Here is a 16,703-nt window from a genome sequence, read left to right as displayed (position 1 = left end):
ATGATACCCTAGCTTAGGCCTATATCAGCACATGTGCTTGATGGTGTGCGACATTTAAGCATCAACATTTTTCCTGATTTCGACACATTAACACCCACAAATAGGCTACGCAAACTCACATGCACACACACACAGTCAGTGTTGGGTGTTGCGGGTTTTGTGGAAGTGTTGTTTTGTGGAAAGAAAAGGACAGATTGAGATATCACACAGGATTATCACATCACAGTAGGCCTATGATCTGTGTTATTTGACTAAGGGATCTCATACAGATATCAGGGGTGAATAACATAGCCCCATGGTATATGATTGAGGGGCCCAATAAGACATATAACCCTTATTTAGACAGATCAGCCAGGATCCATATTTTGGAACTTGGTCTCACTTTCTTTTCCGATGTGAGATCGGTGATCAGGTCTGCAGTGACTTGACTACTCATGTTATGATTGTAAAGCCAAATGCCCTGGCCAAAAGTGCCTTGAATTGAAAAGGAAAATATGAAAAATGAAAATATGAACAGTGCAGATGAGATGTCAGCTAGATATTAGCCTAATCTGCTACTTGCAGAAATACAGAAAACGTATTTGGTGGCACCCTAGACTTACGTCATGGCACTGACCTTTCTTAGAGGTCACATGGTGAGGAAGACTGTAAGGGCACCACATCTCATTTTACTGGGATGTGTTCCTTTCCATTTCAAGGGCACTTCATATTGCTGTAGTGCTATCTTTTTTTTCTTCCATCAGAAAGGCACCTGTAGGGAACCTCAAGTTTATCCCATTGTAAGAGCACCTACCACATTTCCACTGCAGGCATCCATTAGGAAACTTCCCTAAATTGATGCAATGGGACACCCTTTATTTCACTGCATTACATGTTAACCACTATAGGAGCACCTATATTGACCCTTCTTTCTCACATGTAGTACAATTTATAGGGCTGCATTCCACTGCATTCTATACTGGAAATTACACCCTTTGGAACACTTTCACAGAGACGGTTGATAAAGTTAACTATAGATTCTTTGACCTTCATGTAGGGGCAGAGGGCCCTCCATACCCCCCACACCCCACACCCTGTGCCACGCCAGTGCCCATAGCCTACACAATTCTTCAGCCTATATAGCCTAATTTCTCCGAACTCATAAATGCCAATGGTATGCAAACTGCATTACATGCTGAAGAATTACTTCAGATCTTGATGAACGTATGATACTATGGAGGAAATCATTTTGTGATTCAGCTCCTGGTAAGTCCCTGCAAGAGATGCATTGCATTGTAATCTGTAGTCATACAGCTCCACCTATAGGTGACAGAGGAATACAACAGCCTATTTATCAAACATAAAATTCTATCAGATGAGTTTGAAAAAGCTCTAACAGAAGTCCTCCATTCAAATTACACTCAAAACTAATACAATACCCTATGCAAATTTAATTTAATCAATTCCTGGAATCTTCCACGTGGTTTAAGAGTGTGATTGTTAATCCACTGTATGTGTATTAAAGTAGCATAACGCAAAAGTCCAGGTTCATATAGTAAAAGTCCTGCATTTTTGTTCCACCCATTCACTTAATCAGCTGATTCTATTGCACAACTCAGCCAGGTAGACCAGCTAATTAGTGAAATAACCTATGGTAAGTGCACAGGTAGAACCAATACATGGCAGAACTTTTTCTTTCTGAAGCCAGACTTACATCTCTGCCTATAGTACAATGTAGGAATTACCCTTTTCTTCTAATTATGAGTACCCAGTTTGTTTAAAACTGACAAAAAAGGTCATGCTCCTTACCGCAACATTTATGTTAAATAGTGCAATATTAAGTGCTTGGGGTGCATATCTGCAATGTCAGACTCCATGTTATGCATTGTAACTCAGTGTAGCATCAGTATTATGAAGCTAATATTTTAAGGTACTCCATTAAAGCTGAACATTTGCCTGATGTGCTAAATGTTGTACTTCACTTGGGGAAAAAATGTAGTAACATGAAATGTTGGCACAAAAGTAATTTTTGTTACTGACTGTAATCCAGCTGAAGATGGTGATGCCCTATAGATATGTTAAGGGATTAATGGGAGCACTAATCCATATTATTTAGAACAACTCATGGCAACGGGGGCTTTGCCCAAAAGGGGCGCCCACAGTGTATAGGCGACCGCTGACCATGTAGCAGGGTTATTGTTATTTGAAGTATTCGATAAGACTTATCGTTAACGACTTGAGTGAACCCAAGCAAGCACATTTGAATTTTCTCTGCAGGTCCATCTGCTGCCCTTACCATTGAAGCTGATTTCCAAAACAGCAAAACAGCAAAAACCCATGAACCACAACTGCTTATCCAGCATGGGGTGGGTGGGGTTTATATGATAACAGGCATAAGAGTAGAGGTGGCAACACTGTTCACACAACCAATGGCTATATAAAACCTTTGCTTACAAGAAAGATGCAAGATGTCCTTCTGAAAAGATTTGGTAAGAGTTTAATGTAACAATTTTAGTTTAATTTCACTGCTTGAAGTACACAAGGGACACCTTCAATTGACAGAAAAAAGTTTGCTGAAAATAGAACCGTTAGTTTACCGGTATATCTAAAGACATAAGTGGAAAAAAGACATAATCATTGCAGTTTTAATGTGATAATATTTCTTAATGAAGAATTAACCTGGCACTTTTTTAGAATTGAGAGAAAGCTGAAAGATACACGTAGCCTATATACAATACATGATACAGTTCCTAGAATGATTCTTATTAAAATAAAATGCACACATATTGACACCCCTGCTTTTAATACCTTCTTAAGCCTCCCTTTGACAATAAAATAGGTCATACTATTCTCCAATGAGAGTACAAACCAAGAGATTTAGGACCATTTGTCTATACAAAATCTCAGATTGTCCAGATTCCTCGTGCATTCTCATCTTTGACTCACCCCACTGTTTTTATGGACTTTAGATCAGGGGACTGAGATGGCATTGGCAGAAGCTTGACTTTGTGTTCTGTAAACCATTTTTGTTTTGTTCTGGACTTTTTTTTAGTTCATTGACCTGATGAATTATCCAATGAAATCTTTTAGTATCTTGGCAGAAATTTCCATTAAAAATGTTCAGGTTTTTCTTGGGGTGATACCAAGAACCTTAATAAGGTTCCAAAAGCCTTTGGGAATAAGAACAGTGTCAATATCATGACATTACATTACATTTAGCAGACACTTTTTGACCAAAGTGACTTACATATGTCAACTACAAGGGATTACATTGTCCCTGGAGCAACTTGGGGTTAAGTGCCTTGCTCAAGAACACAATGGTGGAAGCAGGGAATTGAACCCACAACTTTTAGGCTACTGCACGCTAGCCCAGCTCCTTAACCACTACACTAGCACCGCCCCTATAGCACAGCCTCTCCACCATAATTGTCATTATGGCATATGGTTCTTTTCAATATAGTAATTTTTCTATGCCAAACCCACCTAAAGTGTTTCTTGCCCAAGAGCGCAATTGTCCTTTCATCCGACAAAACAATTCCAGACAAAGTCGCTGTACTCAGTAACTCCTGCCAGTTGTAATTAAATTAATGGAAAGGCTTTTATTCTGGCATACTCTCTAAATCTATTAGCAGTGAGGTCACTTTTGATGATGTTTGGGGGGGACTTGGTGAATGTTGAATATAAATAGGAAAATGTTTCAGTTACATTTTGTAGGACTACATAAGATGTTCTAGAGGTGCCAATAAATTGTGTTAAAAACATTATTCCTTTATGAGATTTTCCTTTTTCTTAGAATACACCTTCAAGGTTGAATTTTGTTTTCATTGGTTTCATTGTGAGATTACAATAAATCACCAAAATTATTTTGTATAACTTTTTTTAGTCAACTTTACCAAAGGTAAACAACAAAACAACAAAACAAAACAGCCACACACCAATTAGCATGAATAATATCTTCCTCTTTCTTCTTTACAATTCTCCTATGGAGTTCAAATAAGTGAATTTGAGGATAGAGATTTTTATGACATTAACCAATTCCATTAAGCAGTTGTCACACATGCTGGCTCAGGCATATGAAACATAAGGGATGTCCACGCAAGAGTAACAATAAAGTATATTTATTAAATAATTATAAGTCAGTATGTGGAAGCTAGTGTGTAGGCCCCAGCTGTGGCGCAACTGGCTGGGGCACCTACACCGGTGACCCGGGTTTGATTCCTGCCCCGTGGTCCTTTCTGGATCCCACCCCTGCTCTCTCTCCCATTCGCTTCCTGTCACTCTCCACTGTTCTATCATTAAAGGCATAAAGCCCAAAAAAAAAAAAAAAAAAACTAAAGTATAGTGTCTAGGGGTATGAGTACAAGTGTTCGACAGCATAACAAAACATAACATAAGCACTATAACGACGGCCAAGAGGAGAGGGAGTCCGTCTGCATCCTGAGAGCGGGCCCTTTTAATGTCTGGCTCATCAGGACCAACCACAGCACACCTGTGCACACCGGCACGGCTACAGCCCCTTGCTGGAAAATGGAAATATTTACAGAAAAGGGGCGGGGTTAGTGCAGGTCTGAGCACTTTTTTTGAGCCTTTATTTGTAGTTTCATCAGAGGAAGTAATGAAATAGTCTTTGGCTGCAATAATAATATTAATAATAATAATAATAATAATAATAATAATAATAAAAACAATGTAATTAAGTTTTAGTTTTGATCACAATATTATTTTTGTGGTACATAATCACAAAACAGCAGACCTGGACAAATACAAATGTATGCCCTTATACAGGAACAAACCCTGAAACACAGAGGAGAAACATTGGGATTTCTGTAAAATAAATCATTCTGATAAGTGAAGCTAATTGTGTCCAGTCTTGATACCCACCAGAATTGGAATTCCTGTTTTTCCACCACAGAAACCAAGCAATGCATCCAATCAACAGAAAACTCACAATCATCACCACAAAAATTGGACCAATGAAAGTAGATTCTGTACAAAAGATTGTGTAAGAAAATATAATCATAAGAAATGTGTTACTGCTTGTAATCAAATAGACTCAGAGAACGGCTGGATGAACTGTAGAAAGGTAAAAGTCAATTGTCAAAAGTCAAGGAGAAAGGTAAAAATCAATTGTCAAAAGTCAAGGAGAGGTGGAAAATGAGTGTAATTCCCCAAATGGTGGAATATCCCTTTAAAATATAAAGTAATGTTGTTTTGGATAAAACGCAACGGAATTTAAATATAAGAAGTTCGGTGTTATATTGACCTAAAGTGTGTTGAAAAATGATACCGAGTGTGAACTTACGTCTCATAGCTCATCTCGACATGTCCCCATGCACTCCAAAATCTGGCACTAGTTAGCCGATGTTACCAACAGTTATTCAATGGGGGTGAATCGGGCATCAGCCTAGCCATGCAAATAAATCATTAGTAGTAGCAGCAACTGGAATCCATGCATTTCCACAGAATTATTTTTGGAATCTGATCCCTTATCATACCTGTTCATTCATACTCGTCGCTCAACTTATCGTGACTAAATTCAAGATGGCGGCGAACGGTAAACTTCCTGAAGGTACTGTCTGTATAACTCGTTTTGTAAATAAACTACCAGTGCTTTTTCAAAGTTCTCAATGTCTCGTTTTAAATGTCAAGGCCCTTGGAAGTCTACCAATGAAGTGTGGAGCTACTGTACTTTGAGTCTCGTAAATGGTGTAAAACAGTGATTTATTTGCATGGCTAAAAAAAAGCATAAATAATATGGACAAATAGGAGAGTAAAGTATAATGTAGACAAGGTAAAATAAAAAACTATTTCAGTGCAAGAACAGGTTGAGGTAATAGGGTTATAGCCATTCATTCATTCAGTATTGTAGCAGAAGCCTGACCGCAGCCATTGATCATGTGTGCTAATATAGCATGAAAAACAGTGTAGCAGTAAAACATTGTGTAACATTAGGCTGTGTAAAACAGTAGTAAGCAGTAGTGGGCAGTCAGTACTCAAACATGGACATGGAGAGGGTGGAGAGGCAGACAGACTAAGCAGAGAAGTCTATCTCTCCTCTTCCCTTTAGTGAGGCATTGAACAATTCAATGTCCCTATAGGAACAAATGACTTCCTCAGCCTTTCAGTTGTGCATGGCAGTGAGCGAAGTCTCCAGCTGATCAAGCTCTTTTGGTTTTTGATAGTGCTGTAGAGCGGATGACATTCATTGTCCAAGATGTTGATCAGTTTGTTTAGAGTCCTTTTGTCAGATATTGAAGTGATGCACTCCAGTTCAGCTCCCACTACAGAGCCAGCCTTCCTTACCAGCCTGTCAAGTCGCCCAGCATCCTTCTTCTTTGTGCTTCCTCCCCAGCATACCACTGCATAGAAGAGGGCGCTGGCCACAACAGACTGATAGAACATCCTGAGGAGCTTGCTGCACACATTGAAGGACTGCAGCCTCCTCAGGAAGTACAGCCTGCTCTGTCCTTTCTTGTAGAGTGCATCAGTGTTGGCTGACCAGTCCAGTTTATTGTCCAGGTGGAGACTCAGATACTTGTAGGTGCTTACCACCTCCACATTGACCCCATCAATGGAGACTGGTAGCAGAGCGGGCTTAGACCTGCGGAAATCCACCACCATCTCCTTGGTCTTTGAAGTGTTTAGTTGAAGGTGATTGAGTTTGCACCACTGCACAAAAATTTCATGACACAGATCAACTCCAAACACTTGACTATTTATCATCATTGATGGGCTCTGGATTATTAAAGCAAATGGCATGTCGAGCCATTAAATAAACAAAATGTGTTATTTGTTTAGTGTAAGGAGTGAGTTATTAATTGTTGATTAAGAGTAATTAACTGTAAGAGTAAGATTCTACTTGCTGGGCAGCAACTACTTTCCGTGTTGTGTGCTGTACCTGTCCTCATTATTGTGCTTCTCCTGTACTGAACATACTTCTTCAGCCAGTCAGTACAATTCCGGGTGAAGTAGTTTCTTAGATACTCGAGTTCAGCTCTTTCAGTGTCCCACTTGTTTTTGGTGACAACACTCTGTGGCACAGCTGCAATCCATCTCAGGTTCTCTATATCCAGCAGGATGAAGTCCTCGCCATCATAACCATACCCATCTGATGCGTCTGTTGCTCCACTCTCATCATCCCACTGACAGCCCACCATCCTCTGGAATGTGTGCACTCCTGCAGTGTTAACCAGTAGACAGAAAACATAGACTTCAAGAGATGATATTTTCTTGTCTGCAAAGAGGGGGATGAGACAATAGCATTCTACAGGATGCAAATAATACTGGGTTATTGTTTTAACCTACATGCTGGATTGAGGCTGTTGGGTTATTTTAACTCATGCTGGGCTTTGTTTTTTGTTATCCAGCCTGCTGGGTTGGTAGTTGAGGACAGTGCCTCTCCTCTCCTCTGCCAGATGTGTTCAGATTGTTCAGTTATATGTACAACATTATATATATTATATTTGTAACCAGTCAGCTGTTGGTATGCTAGTTTTAGTTTGTTTAGAAGTTTTTTTTTCTGTTCAGCAGTTCATATCCAACGCAAAAATATGTTTTTATGTGTCTGTCTTTATAAACACTAATGTACAACAGCTGGCATTAATTACTTTGATGCTTTCTTAACCTGTTTGAGGCATGGACAATCTTCATTTATTTAATGTAGGGAATGTCTCTGTATTGTCTCTGGGTGTATTTTTAAAATCTGTCTGGATAAAAGAAAAAATAAATAAATAAATGTTAAAGGGAAATTCACGAGATTCTTCACATAGATCTCAGGGTACAAAAGGGTACAAAAAAAGACACAATCGGTTTTACCTAACTCTTCACTACAGCCAGCAGCTAAGGCAACCAGGCAACCACAATGCTACACTCTGGGGGCATTAACATTGGGGATCACAAACTGGCCCCCCAGAGTGTACTTTCGGAAATTTCGTATGATTTCCATTTCATGTTGATAGCTGATCTCAAATTATGATAGACCTAGAGCAAGTCATTCGCGTCTGGTGGAGGAGAGGACTACCAACTACCAATCCAGCATGAGTGAAACTAACCCAACAAAATGACCCAACAGCCTCAACCCAGCATTTGGTTTGAAAAAATAACCCAGTGTAAATGAGAGCAACTCAAAGAATTACAACCAAAGATCATTGAATAGCCTACTAACCACTCCTCTTCAAATCCTCTCTGTCACAACTAACTGAAAAGGTTCTATGGATAGTCTAGTGACACTGATTCATAAGAGATGTAATGTTTAAGGTGTAATATCAAAATATCTGCAAAAGATGTTTAATGAGAACAAAGCTTAAAAGCAGTTCTGAGGATATTGACATATTGAAAAGAATTATTAAGATGACATTTCCCATGTGGACTTGTGTGATTTTGGGGTTAGACAGAATCTACCAACAGCTGTTTTCAATAGTGGTGAACCATGGCAAATAAATCACTGTATCTCCAGGGCCCCCACATTTTACACCCATTGCTTGAATGCATCATTTATGACCTCATTTCAGAGACTTTGAACTTTGCCTGTTTTAACAACGATTTATACAGACAGTATGTCCCAAAGGGTCCCAGCCATCCATTTTGGATGGTTCAGTAAGAAAATGATTGTTGGTTTTGGATGCAGGAGCCCATGGAATCATCATCATTGATGGTATTGAGGGCCACAAACACTATGTTCACTTAGGCATGTTTCTGCACTTTAGGTCAATAAAAGAATTCTCCTTTCCAGCTGAGGCTTGAACCACAGAACAACCAAAAATGACATTTCCCTGTGGACAATTGACTGTCACAACTTATTGTATTAAGTTCAAATTGAACCATCTCTCTGATTCTCATTATCTTCCAAATTCTAATCTACACTGGTGTATTTCCAGTTAACATATTTGCTGTTTACATCCCACTCTCACATGAAATGTGTATTATGAGTACAAGTGCATTACATCTTCTTAACTGTGTGACGCCCCGGCTTTTCCGTGCCGTGAGGTGTTAACGCCTTTTCCTCCCTTTGCCTTATGGTGCCTCTGAGCACTAGGCATATAGTTCCTGTTTGTCATGTCTGTCTTTCGACCTGCAGGAGGAGCTAGAGTGTTCCAGTGGTCTCTTGTTAATGAGGGGTGTGGCTCTGTGTCAATGGACTCTGGAATAAAGCCTGTGTCCTGTGGCCTCATTCGGTCTCTCTATCCTGTTCTGGCTTGACGCTGCTGAGAGCTGGCTGCGGCTGTTCAGATTGCCTTTATGCACTACACATAGCCTACACATTGCTGATGTGCATGACATTTTATGTTATCTTTTGCTGCTCCTCACTTACTAACTTATGTACATATTTGTAAATAAATGTATGATTATTATTTAAACGTTATCCAACGGTGTCACTTTCCCTAAGTCCATTCCCTTTGAGCCAAGGTGTTTGTGACAACTGGTGCTTCTTAACTGGTGGGTCAGGACCCAATAGTGGGTTGCAGAACTGGGTGGGTCGCGGAGCTTGTGGTTAAAAAAAAGTTGCCCATTTAAATGCTACCCTATCAGATCTAATATCAAACCTTTATTTTGACAGACTTTATTCGTATATCAGTCATTGCCATGGACATAGACAATGTTTATGTGACAGGTCATGTTAGACATCATTTTAGAGGTAAATAGGCTATGGCAAAACGCAAGTGCGACCCTGAATATTTGAAGTAGGCTTTTCACTTATGTTGAGGACAAAATGGGACAGAAACCCTAGTGTGTGGTGTGCAGTGAATTGCTGATACACGAGAGCATGAAACCATCAAAACTAAAACGGCACATGGAAACAAAGTACCCTAGGCCTACTGTCAAACACAAACCTGTCGAGTAGCCTACTTTGAAAGACGACGCCAGGAGTACATTTACGCCACTGCTAGGCCTACCATCAGCATGTTCCAAACAAAATTGTGTGTCTCACCATGTAGCTCACCGTATCAGTTGGCTTGAATGCTAAAAAATATGGGTCACGACTTAATGAACATGGGAAATTGTGGGTCCCAAGGCCAGACCAGTTAAGAACCAAAAAAGTCATGGTTTGGAACTACATGCAGCTCAGCATGTTCAGAATTCACCACTATGTGAGGACATCTGATTCCACATAACCCATAGCTGAAGGAAAACATCAGCTACTTGGTCAGGCAGCTCATCTCATCAAGATGTGTCCATGGTTCGACTGACATAAATAAAAACTGTTAAGGAATGACACAATGAACACAATAGTCCATAAAAGACAAAGGACCTAATTAAATGCTGTCTGAAGTCTATCTAAGCTCGCTTAATATCTAGCAAAAACCTATTTGCAAATGTAATACCATATCCTAAGCGCAAACAGCGGTGGGTCAGCTAAAAGCTGCCTACATTACGCCACATGATGCCACAAGAGCGTTAGTTATTGACTGACTATGCACTTTGCCCAGCATTTAAATTAGGCCCCAAAATGTATGAAAACGTACACACTCGTGGCCCTTTGACATATCTACCAGGTAGTATGAACAATGTTGCAGTCTGGGAAAACTGGAAAATTGAGTGATAATTGGAATTTAGCTGTGCTAACATGAGCTTCCATTGTAATGATACATCTTCTGATGTTAAGCTAGGGAACATCATCAGTGATGTTCCTGATCTCATTGGGTGTTTTGGGTCTTTCGAAACATCAGACACCCTCCTTCAGGTGACCCAGCTGAGGTTGATCAAGCCTCAGCTTGTGCCCTAGCAGCATTTGTCCACGGATCCGCTTTTTTGATCCAGAGCCACCTCAAAGCCTTCTCTGCAGCCTCTGTGCTGTTGCAGATAGCCCTTCTTCTTCTCTCACCCTTGATGCCGAGTGCAGTGTAGGCCCTGTAGAGGGACTGCCCTGCAAAGCCTCTGCACCCCACCTCCACAGGTAAGCACCTTGCCTTCTAGCCTTGGTTGTGGCAGTCGCTAACGAGGCCTTCATATTTCGCCCTCTTCTGCTCAAAAGCTTCCTCCATTCGGTCTTCCCATGGCACAGTGAGCTGCTAATGGTAACCTGGAAACCTGGAAAAAAAATGTTTTAAGCACCTGGTCATGCCGCCAGCGATACCGGCCTTCCCCCAAAGCTCTTGGGTAGCAGCTCAAGATGTGCTCAAGAGTTCCCTTTCTCTGGCACAGGGCACTTCCTCGTGTAATGACCAGACCCCAGGTGTGCAGGTTGGACGGGCTGGGGAGGACGGTGTAGACTGCCTGAACCAGGAACTTGATGCGGTGTGGTTCTGCCTGCAAAAGGTCAGCCCCCAAGTGACCTTCCTCTCCACAGCTTGTTCCCATCTAGTCCAGGCACCCTGATGTGCCGTTCCCACTGCTTTGCTGGACCTTTGCTCCTCAACCGCCGCCCTCACCTCACCTTGAACTAGCTGCCTCCACTCCTTCCCCCGAGCCTTGTCGAACCGGGGCCCTTGAAAGGTTCCTAGCCCAGCCCTTCCTCTGGCCACTGCTCCCACCAGAACACCATGGCACAGCCGTGACTCTACCTGGTCTACTGCTGCCTCTGCCCTCCATTTCCTGCCAGTCTTGACCTCTACCCCTGCCCCGGAGACTTTAGGGTCCCTAGACTCACGGAACTGCAGCACCTCTCTTGCGCAAAAGACCTTGAACTCCTCTTCAATGGATTTTAGAGGGAGCTGCAGCTTGCAGGTGTTTCCGTAAAGGGCGATGCTGCTTAAGCTCCTCGGGAGTCCCAGCCATCTCCTTAGGTAGTGGCTGACTCTCTTTTCCAGTTCTGAGATGGTGGTAATCGGAAAATCGTACAGGAGCAGAGGCCACAGTTGGTAGAATCCTATGTTGGTATACCCATGCCTTCAATTTTTCAGTTAGCCCAGTTTTTTCGACATTCTTCAGCCACCTCTCCAACTCCTCACAAGTGTTTCTGATGGATGTTGTATCCCTGAGGCTGCTGTCGAAAATCTTTCCCAGGCTTTTAACTGTTTTTTCAGATAGGGTCGGGATTTGAGTTCCTGAGTTGGCAAAACGAAACTTCTCTACCATCCTACCCTTCTTCAGCACTAAAGATCTGGATTTCGCTGGCTTGAATGACATCCTGGCCCATTCAATCAGCCTCCCCAGCCCCTTCAGAATCCATCTGGCTGATGAGACTCTTATCTTAAAATCCCTGTAGTAATCCTGGATATTAATCCTCTCTCTATGGCAGGAACATGGTGCCTCTCCATAGCCTCCTGTACCAGTTTGTGGGGCATAGAGCCATAGGCATTGGCCAGGTCTAACCACAGCACCACCAGATCACCCCTGTTCTCCTTTGCTTCTCTGAGGAGCTGTGTAACCACGCCTGTGTGCTCTAGGCAGCCTGGGACACCTGGTATGCCACCTTTCTGAACACTTAGAAGCAAGATGATTCTGAATTGGCTGATGGTCTTGGAGTCTTCCTCTTTTGGGATCCATACTTCCTCTGCAAACTGCCACTGTTTTAAAGTTTTTCCTTTCCTCCAGATGACCTTTAAGATCCTCCACAGCCACTGTAGCAGCTTGGGGCAGTATTTGTACACCTTGTAGGATGTTCCGCTTGGTCCTGGTAGCAGGGGTCGCTAAAGGTATCTGAAAGGTGTTGGTCGATTTCCCCCTTGGAAGAGACTAGCCATCCACCTTTCTTCTGCTCAAGGAGCTGCTTGGTGAACTCGAATGGGTTCCTAATGAAGGCTGCCCTCCTCCTAGCCCTCTCCCTTCACTGCCTTCTGTGTTGCTCGGCTCCTTCTTCCTTAAGATGCAGCGCAGCTCTGCCTGTGGCCCGCTCCTCTTCACCAGCTGCCTTGTACTGCTTCTTTAGGGTTTTCAGCTCTATTCGAATGTTATGGATTTTGACTGCCCTCTGGTTTTTGGTGTATGGCTTCTTTACTATTCTCCCCTTCTCCACACCAAACCTCTCCACCGCCATGATCACTATGATGGCCGTCATAGTTTTCAGCCTCCTCTCCGCATCATCTTTGGCCGTTGCTTCCAGCACCTTATCCACATCCTCATCAAACATCTGCCACTCTGCTGTTTTACATGCTTGAGGCCACCTGATCCTCCTCCTCTCGGGCTGCATGACTGGAGGGACAGTTTGCACCACTTGGAGGCTCTGGGCTCTGGGACCTGCTCCTCCTCTGACTCACCAGGCACTGGGCCTGTGCATTGTGGTGCTTGCCGTTGCTCCAGACATTTCATCTGTGACTGATGGATCTTCAGTCCTCTTGCATTTTTTCAGATCTTTCCGCAGAGACATACCACACTCATAGTTTTTCTGTTGCTGTTGTTCATTTAATTGATCCGATAACTTTGGGATCCTTCCACACTGGGCTGCCAGGGTCGTCGCCAGACGATTTTGCCGGGGCTTCAGCCCTGCATGGGGTGTAATTGTATTTTCATTTACAAATTGAAACCATTAATCTGTGAGATGAGAGCTCAAATATAAAACTTTGGGTTTCCTCTCACTCCTTCATGCAGCAGATCAAAGGCTGCTGCCTTACCATAAAACATAATTTGGAACGTAGGCTATTTTTTGCCGCCATGTCATTCCAGAGTTTGTCATTTCCTATTTAGCATAAGAAAGTTATAAGGAAATCATAAAGGCAACAAGGACAAGGAGGTGGTGGAGTTATGCTGTTGTCATTTAGGGTTCAGGTTTGTTATCAGCCTGCCCTGCACTCACTCGCCTACAGTTTGGAGCTGGCCAAACAGTGCTGGCCTATCTAGGCACTTTGCCTTTGTAGAATCGAATTAGTGAGTCTTCAATGATTCCTTTTCCTTTAGCTAAGCAGAACATGAACCATATGATGCATCTTGCTATTTAAAATGGCACTTTGCTAGGTGGCTATAGGCTATATAGTTTGTTTTTTTATATAGCAAACATTCAAACAGAAATTTCAAATTAGCAACATGTCATTACATCCTTTAATTGTCAAAATATTAGTGTCCATAATATGCAATCAAGGTGGCACAAATGAGGCTATAGAATACTGACCTGACCTGATCCTGACCAGAAGACAACAAGGTCATTGGGGAAAGGATATGGTATCAGGCACAGTAGCATATGCCTATGGTGTGGATTCATATATGAAAAGTGAGCAGGAAGGGCAGGCAAAATGGGAATTATGAAACGTTAAGACTCTATGGACTAAGCCCCACTATTTTCAACTGCTGGTGCTTTCTGAATGGAGCATATGTAGCCCATACCAATAGGGCCATCTTCCCAATCTCCAGAAGGGTTCAACCATGTTAGAGATTTCTTCAGACTGACAGTTGTAATGATACATCTTCTGATTCAACTTGAATGTCTTCTGAATGAAATAGGACTATGAAGGGTTGATGTTAGAGTAAATACAAGAAGTTTTAATTTGATACCAAACACGACATACTTATCTCTAAAACTAAATATTTGTAAATTTAATGTAAAAAAGGGGGCTTGGATTATGATGCTATTTGAGAAATGCCCAGGAGTGCCAGAGCAATTCCCGTCAAATTATGAAACAGCACTTCCTGAAAGATCATTTTCTGCTCAAAAAAATTACATTTGTACCCAAATGATTCACGTGGGTATATAGAAGTGGCGTCTGCACCTATTGTCTAATCAAGCAGGCAGATAAAGAACTGGGGCCGGTTCCCCAAAACGTTCTTATCGCTAAGCAGTTCTTAACCTATTCCTTAACCTATCTCTTAACGTTATGGCACGATTCCCGACACGTTCGTACGCTAAGTATATCTTCTGTAAGTCAGACGTTCGTAAGGTTGGTCTGGACCATTCGTAAGCTCTCTCTTAGCGTTGTTTGAGCTCTCAAGACGCTAGTCGCCGCCACTGTGCAGCAGTCTCTTTAGAAATCAAACAACAGTACAAGTCAAACTATGGTAGGCCGACAGTATGTTGACAATGTTGTGGCTCAACGATGATTTTATGTTATGGACATTTTAAGACTAATAAAATATGTTCGCAATGGATGCAGGCCTATTTATGAAGTTTACTTTATTTGGTATCAGAACTAATATGGTGGTAATTAGCCTAGGCTATTTAGTAATGTCATAAAAGCGTTTAAATTGGCAATCACTTTTGATAATTAAAAGCTGGCAAAGAATTTGCCTCTAAATGGCTAAGATCTATAAATGGGTAAGCATGGTGGTGTCCAGTGCGACCAACTAGGCCTATGGCAGCCATCCAACGTGTCCTTGTATTGAATCAAAAAACGCGTGTAGTCCATGTCGCCCATAGCTCTTTTTGTTGCTGTTGCACAAGTTATTCGAAAGCTGGAAAACAGTGTCACCTTGCGCAAGCTCACCTCGTCCAGCAAAACTTCAAGTTCCTCTGACGAGAAGCTTGGTGCCCTTTTTTTTACGTTGCTTCCCCACCATACTGTATCTAAATCTCTCTCTGTTCATTGTCTGAAATTGCTTTTTATTGAAAACATTAACCAATGGCATTTTTTTTTATTTGAACCTTGAATTTCCCCTGGGGATCAATAAAATCTATCTATCAATACCGCATTAAACAGAAGTAACTGCAGCTGCTTGCCAATCAATTATAATTGTAAGGTACCTTACCATTAATATAAAAGTGTATTACATAATTTTAAGAAGTTGTTAAACCCATGTCAAGAATCGCACAAGTGGCAACAACGGGATAAGGAGGGTGGATGATGGGATTAGTTAGTCTACCAGTCACAACATATCGTGTGAACATATTACTGACAATTTGATAATTTAGTTAATAGTTTATATTTTACCGATAACTTAAACTATGTTAAAATAAATGTTACTGGAATAATTTGAGGAATGTTTCATTTGCATACGTGTTGTGTTTCTTAACCCCGTCATGCACCTTCACGTGTATTTTTCCTCGTGCATATTCCTGAGCAATCGATGTCAACTAATTCAGCACCTTCACTTGGGACAGCGCCTTTGTAACGTCGAACATAAGAGGCAGTGTGTTAAGAAGCTTCCTAAGGGACACTTCGGGAACACACTTAACATAAACAACTTTGGTAAGATATATCTTTTGAGTCTTCTTAGCGCGCTAAGAGTGTGCGTTATCGGGAACCGGCCCCAGACCTGCTTATTTCAGTCGAATGGGAATGGGTGTGTTACGACCCTGTAGGTCGTTTCTGTGTATTCTCCGTTTCTGTTCATTTGTCTTATAGGCCGATTGGTGCAGCTGATTGGTATCGTGATCCTATTGGATGTCTTGACGACCTGCCCCTTTAAAAGTGGCTGGGTGACGTCAATCGGGAGCGCAGCTCTCGCTCTTGCTCGTTTGGAGGATCGTTTTCGTTGCCACCGCCACTGCAGCCTCGGGCCTTGCCCGTGCAGCCACCGTCATTTTTCACTCCCTGGGGTGCGAGACCAGGAGTGAGCACCTGGACACAGAGGCCTACTTTTTAGGCCTTGTGTTTTTGTAGTCTCTGGACTGTTTTTTCCATACTGTTTTTTTTGGTATTAATAAAAACACGTTAACGTTACGTTTCGTTGTCTGCACGTCTCTCATCTCAAAAACGTTGTTATATCCCACAAGCCCTAGACCGGGATATAACAGGGTGGAAAAAGGGAAAAGTGTGCCAAGGAATTAAATGGTAAAGGAAACAATCAGGCAACATAAAAGTTCCATGTTTGAAGTTTAAAGGACCTGTTCCAACAGAGTAATTCTGCTCAGAACAAGTGTATATGTTTCAAGAGTTAGGCATACATGTAGCCTAAGATGTCCTACAAGGTAACTCTGT

At 41.9% G+C, this 16,703-nt stretch overlaps 1 protein-coding gene and 1 pseudogene across 1 annotated transcript in view; both read right to left on the bottom strand.

Moving 5' to 3' along the window:
- Nucleotides 1-10,944: 10,944 nt before the first annotated feature.
- On the bottom strand, nt 10,945-13,048 carry LOC125285691 (annotated as a pseudogene).
- Nucleotides 13,049-16,187: 3,139 nt separating this feature from the next.
- Nucleotides 16,188-16,703, bottom strand: part of LOC125285690 (antigen peptide transporter 2-like) — a 5,291-nt gene continuing 4,775 nt past the window's right edge. Inside the window, exon 11 of the mRNA XM_048230229.1 lies at nt 16,188-16,316. Within this exon, the coding sequence (XP_048086186.1) occupies nt 16,188-16,316 (129 nt within the window). The remainder of the gene's footprint in view (nt 16,317-16,703) is intronic.

Source organism: Alosa alosa, chromosome 20 (genome assembly GCF_017589495.1).
Source record: "Alosa alosa isolate M-15738 ecotype Scorff River chromosome 20, AALO_Geno_1.1, whole genome shotgun sequence".
Lineage (NCBI taxonomy): Eukaryota > Metazoa > Chordata > Actinopteri > Clupeiformes > Clupeidae > Alosa > Alosa alosa.
The sequence above is the reverse complement of the archived record's forward strand: the minus strand, read 5'-3'. Positions and strand labels throughout refer to the sequence as shown.